The 13,485-nt window shown below is 47.9% G+C and overlaps 1 protein-coding gene across 15 annotated transcripts; it reads right to left on the bottom strand.

The window, feature by feature from the left end:
• Window positions 1-549: 549 nt before the first annotated feature.
• On the bottom strand, window positions 550-13,233 carry Ces3 (carboxylesterase 3). Of its 15 annotated transcripts, none has more exons than XM_076837965.2 (14): window positions 13,141-13,223; window positions 12,703-12,804; window positions 11,827-12,031; window positions 11,582-11,720; window positions 11,292-11,425; window positions 10,638-10,791; window positions 10,418-10,522; window positions 8,925-9,023; window positions 8,441-8,581; window positions 3,270-3,350; window positions 2,308-2,455; window positions 1,494-1,643; window positions 1,251-1,329; window positions 550-1,133 (listed from the first exon to the last, which is right to left on the bottom strand). In XM_076837965.2, the coding sequence occupies exons 1-14, from the start codon at window positions 13,220-13,222 to the stop codon at window positions 938-940; spliced, it is 1,815 nt and encodes a 604-aa protein (XP_076694080.2). In that variant the 5' UTR covers window position 13,223; the 3' UTR covers window positions 550-937. The 15 variants fall into 15 exon arrangements, with proteins under 15 accessions (XP_076694080.2, XP_076694081.2, XP_076694082.2 ...); XM_076837968.2 differs by having other exon boundaries at window positions 987-1,133; window positions 1,251-1,351; XM_076837966.2 differs by lacking the exon at window positions 8,925-9,023.
• Between the last annotated feature and the right edge of the window lie 252 nt (window positions 13,234-13,485).

The raw sequence follows: 13,485 nt of genomic DNA, 5'->3' as shown, positions 1-13,485 counted from the left end.
ATGCCAAACACACTACCACTGAGTTACCCTCCCAGCCTCATCTTCCCTCAGGGAAGAGAGGGAAGAACCCAGGCACTAGGGCTGGGAGCTTGTATCCCAGCTCCTGAGTGTCAAGGCTGTAACTGGAGAAGACTGTGTCTAGTGAGTTTGCCCAGTTGCTCTGCTGAATTCTGTTCTGTGTTATGTAGGAGCCAAAACCAGGTGGCAGAGAGAAGGGGACTTAGCTTTCATAGGAGGCCTCTGGGGCTAAAATCTCAACTAGGTTGGATCCCCCTGGTGTCCCAGGACTTCCACACTCCTGAAGTGCTTTTGAAAACCACCCTCCTGGCCAGGACTGTGGGGGGACTGACCATGGCTGTGGCCCCTGAGGGGCCTGAGTTCAAGTCCAACAACCATCATTCACAAATTCTCTGCCTGCCATTTACCCTCCAAATATCTCCTGGGTCTAGATCCTGCCTCATCCTGTTATGGATGACAGATTAAGGTCAGGGTGATCCTCAATTTCCGAGACCATCTTTGGTGGGGACAAAGATCCAGACATAGACAGTGTGAACCTAGGGCAGGCTGTGGTTTAATGAACACCTATTCAGGACCACATGGCTTGGGGAAGGCTGGAAAGGCTTCCTGGGGAAAGTGGTTCTCCAGAGAATTTGAAGAATGTGCTGGAAATTGCCATGAAGCCAGTGGCAGGACAGATTAGGGAGAAGCAGGAACTTGTACGAAGGCCCAGAGGCAGGAAGTAGACTGGTGACATTTCAAAAGAGTGCTACACCAGTCTTGCAGAGGCTGATTGATTGGAGAGGCTGTTTTAAGGGACATGAGCCTAGAATAGCCTAGGTTAGATTAAAGTGTCTTGGCAGGAGCAGAAAAAGAGGCCGCCTTCCTGGAACTTTGATAACCTTTGGGTTGGTCCTAGTCTAGAAGGCCCAGGCCTGCCTCAGAGCTCCTCTGAGACTTTCCTGCTCTTCTGCTGTTGGTGCCACTGTTGGATCCTCCTGGGGAGCGTCTCCGTCCAGAACTGCATTCGGGCCTCCTTTAGCTTTTGCCTGATTCGTGGCACCAGGCCAATCTCCAGGTATTGCTCCGACTTACTGAACCGGGGCCAAGCAGGTAGCCCTTTGCCATTGGGGTCCCTGGGAGAGAGGAATGAATGAGAACCAAGGCCTTTTGTGCTGACCCTCTTGGGGGCAGATCTGAGTGTCTCAGTCCCCAAATCTCAGGTTCAAAGCCAGTCATGCTCATTCACTCACCCTGTTCGGGCGAAGTGGGTCCACTGGGCCATCATGGTGAGGCTCAGCTGCTTCTCTTCCTCTGTGGCCTCTGGAAAGGCTGGGGGATGGGGGAATTAGACCTGGATCAGGGTCAGAAGGGACATGGAAGGAATCCAAGGGTCTCTGCAGCTGGCTGGAGACCTCTGTCCCAACAAGCCCACTCTGGAACCTTGGAGCACAGCAGCCCAGGAATTGCATGTCTGTCTGTCTGTCTGCCCGTACCTAGGAGAGAGCGCTCATCCATGAGGAAAGGACCCCCAAACATGAAGGCACTCTCAGCTCCATGGTCAGCCTTGACCCAGGCTGGTTTGATCTTCACAAAAGAACTGGGTGGATGCTGGAACTCATAGAAAAAGACGGAGCCTCCAGAATCTGTAGAAAAAGGGCAGGATTGGAGTTAGGTGCCCACAACATGATCAGGGCCTGCCTTTGGCTGCACAAACTTGTGAAAACATCAATATTAATCATAGAAATGATGAAGATAACGTGATTAGCAGCAAGCATTACTGAACTACTGCTAGATGTTGGGTCCCTGCTCCATAAGCTATATGTGTGATCAGTTATTTAATCTTCATAACAATTTTGAATTAGATTATCCCCGTTTTACAAATGAGGAAAGCCAGGCACAGAATATAGTTCAGTATCTTTCTGGAGGTCACCAAGTTAAGAACTTGGAGCTATTCTAGAACTGTGTCAGGGAATGGCAGCCGGGCTTGATGGAAGCAAGATGTCTCCCAGGAGAAGCATGAAAAGAAGACAAAATTATTCATACATTGAATTAACCCCTGAGGATTGTGAAGAGCCCTTCTGGGTGACCTTTGATGAATCACTGTACCTCTCTGAGCTTCTGTTTTCTCCTTTGCAAGGTATTCTGCCAGAGATACCTCTCACTACTGTGATGCTGCATCCCAGAGAAAGAGGGCTTTGGGAGTGGCAGAAGGGTGTAAGACAAAGGGCATCAGGGTAATTTACCTGTGATAACCAGCTCCTGGGCTCAAGTAGGGAGGGTGGGGCAGATGGTCAGGGATAGGCTTACCCTGGAGATTTCTTGAGAAATTCAAGGTGGGAATGCAGATAAGGATGTCACCCATCAATTCCTGGAAGCTGTGGCGTCTGGCTTGTGCATCTGAGTGATTGTCTATGTATTCATCTATGATGGTGAACATCATCTCAGGGGGCACATCCTGGGGCAAGAGGTCATGCTCAGGCCTGCTCAGTTCCCATAACTGTGACAGACCTTCCCAAGAAGCCCTATGCTCTCCAGCATAAGTTCCCTCAAATGCCAGAGCTCATATTCCAGGGGTCAGCCACCTGTCTTCCTGCTTCTCTGGGAGTTCTAGATGGTGTCTGGGTAGGATAAGCTCAGGTTTGGAGTCAAATCCTAGTTCTGTGGCCACTGTTTGGCTGTGTGACTTTAGACAGGGTGGTTGAGCCTCTCTGAAAGGCGATCTTTGCCTGGCAGGTTTGTGAAGTTTCCAGCACAGAAGAGTAGACATGGACTTGGAGTGGTTGGGATAACTGGGAAAGTGACCAGGGCTGGGGTCTGACCCTAAGTCCATGTGGTATCTAACAGCTTAGGCTCTGGGGTTAGACAGAGCTGACTCAAGATCTGTCTCTTCCCCTTATCTACCATGAGCCTCAGTTTCCTTATTTATAAAATGGAGATAATAAAAGTCCCTACTTCACAGATTTGCTGGGATGAATGAAGGACATGAATGCCTATCCTTGTGCTCAGGATAGCACAGTCCCCAGCACATGGGATGTTCTACTTATTAAGGAGGAGTGACAGTGACAACGACAGTGATGATGATGGTGATGATGATTTTCCTTTGAGAACCACATTGACTCATGTCTAAGGGGATCATTCAGTGGAACTAAAATTCAGCAGTTGGGTCAAGGGGCTTGGTGAAGATTGGGTATCTGTGAGGGTGACGGGTAGGAGCTGAGACTGTGCTGGATCAGATACCTACCAGCCTCCTCCCCCTGCTTCTTGCTCACCGAATCAGTCAAGAAGCGTCTCAAGATGGCTAGCATGTCCTCCTGGCTCATCTGTTCCATCTTATCCAGAATACCCCAGGCCTGCGGGGACAACCAAGGCCCTCTCAGTACAGCTGGACCACAGCCCTCCCCATTCCCAGCTCTGGGCAGGGCAGGAGCGTGTTCACAATCCTGTGTCCATACACTCATTATGGACAAACCCACAAGTCCAAAGACCTCAAAAGATAAACCTCAGATTGGTGTGGGGGATAATGGTGACTGGGAACAGTAGCATCACATGCAACAGGCAGTGGTTGATGGTAGTACCACAGAAAATGAGAGAAAGTTTTTCAATATTTTTATGGAATAACATTAAGACTTCCAGGAGCTATAGCAGGAGCTACAGGCAAAGTTAAAAATGTCAAATGTTAACTTTATATAAGTTATCATTTAGAACACTGAAGATTGACTCCCTGGGTTTAAGTCTCAGCTCTACCACTTACTAGGTACACAACCCGGGACAAGGTACTTAAATTCTTTGTGCCTCAGTTTTCTAATCCATAAACAAAGAATCATAATAACCTACTAGTGTGGTTTGCATCCAGATCGTGCCTCCGAAAGCTCATGTGTCAAAAGCATAATCCCCAAAGCAGCAAGGTTTAGGGTGAGGCTTTAAGGTAATGATTGGGTCATAAGAGCTCTGACCTCATCAGTGGATCAACCCCTTTCCTAGTTCATTGATAGCTGAATGGATTATTGGCAGGTGGGATCTAGTTGGAGGAAGTAGGTCACTGTGGGTCCTGGGAGGGTTTATCTTTTCCCTGCCCATCTCCTCCTGCTTCCCAGCTTCTGCTTTCCTCCTCCATGCCCTTCTGCCATGATGATCAGCCTCACCTCAGGCTCAGAGCGATGGAGCCAGCAGCTGTCTGTGGACTAAGACCTCTGAAACCATCAAACCCCAAATAAACTTCTCCTCTAAGTTGTTCTTGTCAAGTATTTTTGTCATAGTGACGAAAAACTGACTAACACACCTGCCTCCCAGGACTGTCATGAAGACTGAGTGTGTTAGTGTACACAGTAGCCCAGACAGAGATTAAGCACTATGGAGATGTTAGTTATTAAAATTCATTTCATTGCTACTAGGTTCTTTGTTAATCTTGTAAGAATAGGAATGAAGAATTCACAGATGAGTACACAGTGTCTTCTAAGCCTCAGTTAGATCAGAAGGTGATCTTATTTGGAGAAAAGGGTCTTAACAAAAGTACTTAAATTAAGCTGGGTGTGATGGTGCATGCCTGTAGTCCCAGCTACTCAGGAGGCTGAGGCAGGAGGATCACAAGTTTGAGGTCAGACTTGTCAACTTGGAGAGACCCTGTCTCCAAATAAAAAATAAAAGGGGCTCAGTGGTTAGAGCACCCCTGGGTTCAGTCCCCAGTGCCACAAAACAAACACCCCTCCCCTCCAAAAAAGGGTAATTAAGATGATTACAGAGGTAACCATTAGGGTGGGATCTCATTGAAAATTATTGGTATCCCTGTATACAGAAAAATTTGTACACAGAGGCAGACACGTACAGAGGGAAGACTATGTAAAGACAGGGTGGACGGCAAGCCAAGGTATGACCATGGCTACCCACCCAAAGCTAGGAGAGAGGTCCTGAGCCACTCTCCTTCACAGCACTCAGAAGAACCAGGGAACCAAACTTGATGGCACTTTGATTTCAGACTTTCAGCCTCTGTAACTGTAATTTTCTATCATTTAAACCATCCATATTGTGGCACTATGTTATGCAAAGATATAACAATTTTGAAAGAGACATTTTTTTTTAACAACATGGTATTAGGACAGTTGGGAAACCATATGCAACAAAACCTCTAAAACCATATTCAAAAATTAACTTCAAATAAGTCATAGACCTATATGTAAGAGCTAAAATTATAAAATTCTCAGGAGAAGACATAGGGCTAAATCTTTGTAATCTTGGATCAGGCAATCCATCTTTTTAGATATGCCACAAAAAGCACAAGTAACAAAATAAAAAATATATGAACTTCATAAGATAAAACACTTGAGTGTTTCAAAGGATACTACCAAGAAGGTAAAAAGACAATGCACAGAGTGGAAGAAAACATTTGCAAATAATGTCTGATAAGGAACTTGTATCCAGAATATGTAAAAGACTCTTACAACTCTGGGGCTGGGGCTGTAGCTCAGAGGCAGAGTGCTTGCCTAGCATGCGTGAGGCACTGGGTTCGATCCTTAGCACCACATAAAAATAAACAAAATAAAGAAATTCTGTCCATCTTTAGACAAATATATATATATAAAGACTCTTACAACTCAACAACAACACCAACAAAAGACAAATAATCCAATTTTTAAAATGGGCAAAGGATTTGAATAGACATTTCTCCAGAGAAGGTATAAAAATAGCCAATAGGGCTGGGGATAGAAGTCAGTGGTAGAGCACTTGGCTAGCATGCATAAGGCCCTAAGTTCAATCTCTAGCACCATTAAAAAACAAAGGCCAATACATACCTGAGAGGATACTCAAACATCTTTAGGAAAATGCACACCCTCTTCACACCCACTAGGGTGGTTGGAATAAAAATGAGAGAATCAAAACAAGCGTTGACAAGAATGTAGACAAATTAGAACCCTTATATACTGCTGGAGGAAATGGAAAATGGTGTAGTCACTTTAGAATACAGTCTTGCAGGTCTTCAAATGATCAAATATATTTGCCATATGACCCAGCAATTCCACTTCTACATATATAAGCAAGAGAAATTAAAACATATATGCGATCATGTAGATGTGGTTTGAGTGTCTCTGTCTTTCCACCCTGCCCCTCAAGTTCATGTGTAGGAAGTTCAGTCCCCAGTATGGCAATATTGGGAAAGAGTGGGCCTTTAAGAGTTGAGGCCTAGTTATTGGGAACATGGGGGCTGTGGGGAAGGATTAACATAGTTCTCATGAGACTCCTGGTGAGTTCTTGTAAAAATCAGTTGTTATTAAAGAGCCCCTCCTCTCCTGTCTTGCATGTGATCACTCCTACCATTGTGTTGTAATCTGATATTAGTAATCCAGCCATGGGGCCATCATCAGAATCTGCACCACGTTGTTTGGACTTTCGGCCTCCAAAACTATAAGCTAAATGAACCTTTTCACAAATTACTCAGCTTCAAGTGTTTCCTTATAGTGATGGACAACATATTTGCACAAAAATTTATGAATAAATTTGTGTAGCAGAATTATGCACAATAACCAAAAAGGTGGCAACAACCCAAGTGTCTATCAACTGACAAATGGATAAACAAAATGTGGTATATTGTATCCATATAATTGACTCTGCAGCCATAAAAAGGAATAAAGTACTGATACATGCTATCACATGGATGAACCTTGAAAACATCATGTTAGTGAAAGAAGTCAGACATAAAAAGCCACATATTTTATGTGTGCATTTATATGAAATGTTCTGAATAGGCAAATCCATAGATTTGACAGAAAGTAGATTAGAGACAGAAAATAGATTAGTGGTTGCTAGAGGTTGAAGGAGGGGGAATGAGGAGTGACTGCTAATGGGAACTGGGCTTCTCTTTAGAACGATGCAAATATTCTGGAATAAGATAGCAGTGACTGGGGTGGGGGTGGGAGTGCGGTTGTGGCTCAGTGGTAGAGCGCTTGCCTTGTATGCGTGAGGTCCTGGGTTCCATCTGCAATACCACATAAAATAAATAAATAAATAAATATGAAGATATTGTGTCCATCTACGATTAAAAAATATTAAAAAAGAAGATAGCAGTGACATCAACTTTGCAAATATACTAAAAACTAGACTAAGTATACTAAAATACTAGACTTTATAGGAGTGAATTTTTGTGGTGTATAAATGATATCTCAATAAAGCTCATATTTTTAAAATGATGATCTGTAAGTGCTGGTAAGTTTACTAGGAAACTTGTGGATTCAAGTTGCTGGTGGCAGTGTAAATTGGTATATCAATTTTGGAAAGTGCTATGCCAATGGCATTATGTAAGAAGTGGAGGGGTTTCCATGAGAGGTATCGATTACTTTCCATGGTTAAAGCTTTTACCATGGATATTTAGTCAACACAGAGTTTGTTGAAAATTTTACAACTGTGCTACTGTGGATGACTAAGGGGCGGGGGTGATCAGCTCCTGCCCCAGATGTAGGGAGCAGCCCTCAGATTCCCTGAGGCTGAGAAATGACCTCAGCTTAGATCCTGGGCATAGGCAAGCTTGGACAGGTCTTGGGAGTCAGCCAGGTTGGCACTCTGTCATTTTTGTGCTCACAGCTGCCTGTCAATAGTGTGACGGCAAGCTGTCTGCCAGAGTCTGGGACATTGACCTGGAAACTTGTACAGTCTTTGTCCTTGAGTGTCAAGAGAACAAGAACCTTTCATGCTGTTAGCAATGCCCCTCCTGGGGATTGATTGCAAAGGAATAAGTTAGAGGACAAAAGCTGGATGTGAAGGTGTTCACTGCACTGTTTGCTGCAGTAGCGAAAACTATAAGCTGCCCAAATGCCCAAGTGAAGAAACAAGATGAGACCCTTTCTTTGTGGGAGGTTTGCGGCCATTAAAAATAATTGTTGGGCTGGGGGTGTAGCTTAATGGTAGAGTGCTTTATCTAGCACATTCAAGGCCTTCAATTCCATCTCCAGCACCACAACAAACAAAAAAGAGTTCTGCAGAGATGAGTAGACAAGTGAGAATGATATAATAAGACGCTCAGGAGGAAAGCACAATGTTGATATTTTGTGGGGAGTTCTGTGTGCAGAATGGACTGGAAAGTACATGTCCCATGACTTGATGCTGTCTGAAATCTCAGAGTCTTAGGTAGTCAGTCTCTCAGGCATAAAGGCAAACTAACCAGTCTCACAGAGCCTAATGTAGAGACAAGATCCCAACAGGAGAGTGCTGTGGATCGAAATTGCCTAGACCACTTTGTGCAAAAGCTTAATCTCCATAAAGGAAATGTTTTGCCTTATGAAAATGAAGCTTAGTGACCTTGAGAGAGTCCTTTAAACCTTTTGAGCCTCAGCTTTCTTACCTACCAAATGGGAGGAAAGGAGCGCTCAGTGTACAGGATGTCATGAGGACATTGGGGTAGAAGCAGATTGGCTGGAAAGGGACCTGAAGGGCACAGGTGCTGGAGGACACTCACCTTGGGAATGAGCCAGCCAAACTCATGATTGTTGACACCCAGGAGGAAGGGCACAGAGTGGAATCGCCGCTCATTTATGAGCTCCTGGGGACTTTGGGGAAAGAAGGAGCCATCAATGGTGTAGGAAGAGACCAAATTATTCTGCAGGAGAAAACAAGGCAGGAGGCCCCTGAGTCAGGACCAAGCCTCAAAGGATGGGAATCCTAAGGGCCACCCAGATGCATGTTTGAGTGACTGACCCTTGAGGAGATGGAGGGTCCAGTGGGGAGTAAGGAGACCTGGAGCAACTACTGCTTCCAAACATATGTCTTCCCTAGCAGCCAGGGCCTACCCTTGGGGCTGGGGTGGACCCTCATCTCCTTCCTCTCATGATAGCTGCCCCAAGTCTCACCCCAGATTGGTAACTTCCCCTCTGCTCCAATAGGTGCTGGACAGGAGCTTTTCTGTGCTATTGTCTGTCACCATCCCCCAAGAGGCTGCATACCGACAGACTGGTGATCAGCTCCAGCCCTTTCTTCTGCTGAAGGCATTGTACCAGCTCCGCCAGGGAGTCAGAGTTGCAAGCCAAGGAGCGTGCTACATTCTGGAGAAACACACGTCACGCCTCTCTCTTAGCCACCCCCATCCCCATCCTTCCAGTCTACTCCTTCTCTAGAGGGGTTGTGTTTGTAGAATACTGGGCTGTTACGTTATAGATCTGGCCTAAGCCTAGCCAGATACCTGCCACCACCCCTGAGAGGCCCATCCCTGCTCTGTGTGGCCCCCAGTGACATCAAAATGCCATTCCTTGTTTAGGGAGGATGGAATTAGTGCCCTTTGCCCCTCTGAGAACTGTGTTCTTTTCTGTGTTAATACAGTTTGGGTAGGGAACAAGAACCGGGGTAGGGCGCAGAGTGGGAGGAGCTCCATCAGGCCACAGTCTGGGGATGCAGGGGGTGCCATGATTGGAGCAGGCCAGGGGTCAGGTAGGAAGTGAGGCTCTTAGGGATAGCTTCAAGGGAGACAGGGAAGGACCTAAAGTTTGAGGTGGAGAAAATCTCCACGGTGAGGCCATTGACAGGAAGCTCCTGTTGTCCAGTTAAGAGGCACTGTGCCCTGCTGAGGTTCCTGAATCATCTTGCACCAGGGGTTAAAGTATTCAGCCGCTCTTCTACCTTAGATGGGAACTGGGGCCAGGTGAGGTTACTGACCCAGCCTCCCCTTGTCCCTGTCTCTATTGTTGGCCTTGCCCTGTCTCACCATGGTCTCTCTTGCCTGGGCTCTTCCTTGACCATCTCCCGGGCCTCCTGACTCCAGAGTTGCTCCCTTCAGCCCATCTTCCACTCCAAGTAGTCCAGACTCATCTTTGCCCTGCTTCTTCCTGCCCTCTGGATTGCACAGCCTGTGAGGTCTCTGCAACGCCTCCTACTTCTCCAGCACCTTCACTTCCTGCTCTTTTCCCTAACATGTCCTATTCCCTACCTGATGGCCTATTCCCTACCTGATGGCTTCCTACTTCCAGGACCTATCACTGTCTCACACCTGCAGCCTTTGCAAGTGCATGCGGTTCCCCTTCAAGAACTCTCTGGCTTCCCCTAGCAACTCCTTGCAAGGCTGTCAGTGAGAATCTGGTGGTGGTGGGGGGGATCTAGAGGCTGAATGGAAATCTCTCAAGCAGCAGGGTGACTGGGAATGGAGAGTTCCCCAAGCACCCTTGGGGAGAGGTGTGCTCCCCAAGATCTCATCCTGGGGAGGGGGCCAGAGATAATCCATTTAGGGGTGGCCTCCTCCAGGAAACCATGCCTGATTGCCCAGCCCCTGGAATATAGTCATTTCCTTTGAGCCTCCTCAGGTACTGTGTGTTATTCATCCTGGTTTGTTCCTCTCTGACAACAGGGAGCTCCCCATCAGTGACTATCTCTCACTCTGAGACCTTAGGACCAGCACAAGTAGGGTGTGGAGGCACACATGGAGTAAGAGAGTAAAGAAAATGCAGACCTGAGCTTTGGGCCATGGGTTGGGTTCCATGAGCCCTGGAAGAGTGATGACCCCACTTTGTGCTATGGCTCTGTGGAACAGCCCTGTAGCCATCGGAGACAGGACCTGGGTACAGTGGAGAAGACTGATGACTATTAGAAGAGCTCAGGAGCTGAGAGGTATGGGGCTACAGTAGCCCTCCCAGCCTGGCCCCAATTGCTAGCTCCCTGTGATGACTCACGAGTGCAGAGACGATGGCACCACCAGCAGATCCACCAAAGACGGTAACACAGTTGACATCACCCCCAAAGGGGGTGATGTTTTCCTGTACCCAGTGTAGAGCAGCCACCACATCTAGGAAGCCCTGGTTGCCAGGCACATGCTTGTCCCCAGTGCTAGGGGGCAGGATGGGGCAGTAGTTAGCTCAAACTGACTCCCCAGACACATTTTCCTTAGCCATTGCAGATTTATTTGAATCAGCCACCAGGATCATGAACCTTCCTCTGCTCCCAAAGTCACCTGGCTATGAGCCATGCTTGGTACCTGTACACCCAGTATGTGGTATGGACAAGCCTAGCAGGGCAGTCAGATGGGACTGGCTCTCAAGTGGCTGCCTGGGATTGTTGCTCTTTGCATCCAATCCCTTCCGGAACTCTGGCCCTAGTCCAGGAAGCCAATATCATTTAGTCCTAGGGACCAAGTTCAATGTACAATTCCAGCTTTGGCTGGGCCCATCCCCAGAGTAAAGCCTCAGGGAGATATCCTCCTCTGCCCCAAACATCAGGGTTGCAAGGCTCTCCATTCAGGCCCTGGACATCTATTCTAGGTCCTTAGTTCTTCTCATGAGTGGACTTTCCAGCGCAGTCAATGCCTTCTGCCATTCTATCCATCTCACCTGAAGAAGCCAAGGAGCCCAAGGCGGTACTGGACTGTGACTACTACCACATCCCCATAGGCAGCCAGTGCTGATCCATCCTGGGAGGTGGCAGAACCAACAACCAGAGAGCCTCCATGGATCCATACCATGACCTGCAGAGATAACCATGGAGCAGTGACCCCCAGCTTCTGGGACCCAGCTGCCAAGGATTAGCTCAGGGCATCCTCAGGACCTCCGAGGTTGTTTGGGAACAACTGGGAGCAGATGGGCAGGTGGGCAGGGTGGACATGGATCTCTGGGCTGTATACCGGCCTCCTGGTCTCTGAAGTGGTCTCAGCTGGGCTGTAGATGTTGAGGAACAGGCAGTCCTCAGATACAGAGAAGAGCTGGTGTTTTCCATTGAGTGTAAATCTGCTGTTGTTCATTCTTTTCACATCCTGCAGGCACCTGTGGCCAAGGATGAGCCCGAGGGCCAGTTGGTCAGCCCCATAACTCCTGGAAGATAGACCCCTGCCAACCTGCCTGCTTGGCCACCCCTGCCTGGGCTACTCACATGGGGGGATCAGTGCTGGCATCCCGCACACCCTCCCAGGGCTGGGCTGGGAGCGGGGCTGAGAACCGGAGAGGGCCCAGGGGTGCCTGAGCAAATGGGATGCCCAGGAAGACATTCACGAGGCGATCTGTGCCCTTCACACCCATCTGCCGGCCTCGCACACGGCCCAGCGGGGTGTCCACTTCAGGACCAGTGATTTTGGGCTCTGAGGGCAGGACGCAGAGGCCATGGGGTGAGTTTGCAGGATCCATGAGAGGATGGGGTGAAAGATGTTCTCTCAGAATGAAGGAAACACTTGCTCTCTGAGCACCTGTTCCTCCAGGCTCTGTGCTGAGCACTGCCACGCAGCACCATAGTTAACCTCCCAGCAGTCTGCAAGCTGGGCCCTCTGAATACCCCTTTGAGTACCCCCAACTTCCTCCTTTTGGCTTGGCATCGTTATTGCTACCCTCCACACCAAACCAGACTTGCTGTGGGGCCTTGGGCCTTGGGCCCACTTGTCCTCTTGAACCTCAGATTATTCATCTGCTAAAAAAATTCTAATAGTCATGTCTTTATTTTCTATATTCTATTCTTTATTTTCTGTATTATGTTTGTCATCTGGAGCCTTGTTGACCTTGGAGGGACTGCCTCTCCCAGGGTCAGCCAGTTTCTAAAGAGGACACAACATGTTGGGAAGCAAGTTATTCAACAAGAGCTTATCCAGAGCCATACCCCAGCCACCTCCTCAATGGACTTTCATAATCCTGGCCACTATCCACTAGCCCTGAGCACTCCAGGGCCAGGCACCAGACAACTTGGGACAGAGCCTCTATGCTTCAGACTCTACTGAAATTATTCAAACTAGCCCATCCCAAGCCTGCTTAGCCTACTTACCTATTCCAGCTTGAGGAAACAATAAAGGTTCATGTCCACATTTTCCTCTCACTCCCTCTGCCACCTTGGGTGGCCCTGCAGGGTATGGTGCATCTCCTATTTCTAGGCAACAGTGAATAAACTTCTTTCTTTGTGACAGCCCTTTGCACATCTGCTTGTCTTACCATACCCAACTAAAATAAATCCTGAGTCCCCTTAAAACAAAGGACAATTGTGTCCCTGGACATGGCTGCTCTGGGGATCACATACACAGCAAAGGCAGAGTCCCTACCCATATTGTATGCACACACCTCCGCATCCCTAAAAGCTGTGCCCCTTCCCTGAGCTGGCCACCCACTCTCCCCCATCCCTAATCACCTCCCTCCCCTCCTCTCTTGGTCTTCCTGCCAACCCTGACATTTCCACTCCTCAGACCCAGTGCTGTTCAGTGTATCTTACCAGTGGCCGTGGTAGTAAATGCCAGAAACAGAAAGCCCACCCATACCAGGGCACTGGACCCAGAATTTACCACTGTCCTCATGCTCCTCACAATGGATTGTGGGAAGAAGCAACAGAACATAAAACCTCTGGCACCCTGACCTTTGGCACCATTGATATTTAAAGGGCGACGTTGTTTAAACCTCCATAGTCCATCCCACTTGGCTGGTGACCAGCTTCATGTCTCATGCTCTGATTAAGCCAGGGGCAGAACTGGGAAAGTCCCTTGCAGAGGACAAAATATGATAGCCCAGCTATGTTCAGATCCCAGCTCTTACTCTAATTCCTATTTGCCATGGGCTGAGC

The sequence above is a fragment of the Callospermophilus lateralis genome, chromosome 18 (genome assembly GCF_048772815.1).
Source record: "Callospermophilus lateralis isolate mCalLat2 chromosome 18, mCalLat2.hap1, whole genome shotgun sequence".
Lineage (NCBI taxonomy): Eukaryota > Metazoa > Chordata > Mammalia > Rodentia > Sciuridae > Callospermophilus > Callospermophilus lateralis.
Note: the sequence above shows the minus strand (reverse complement) of the source record. Positions and strands in the feature narration are given on the sequence as shown.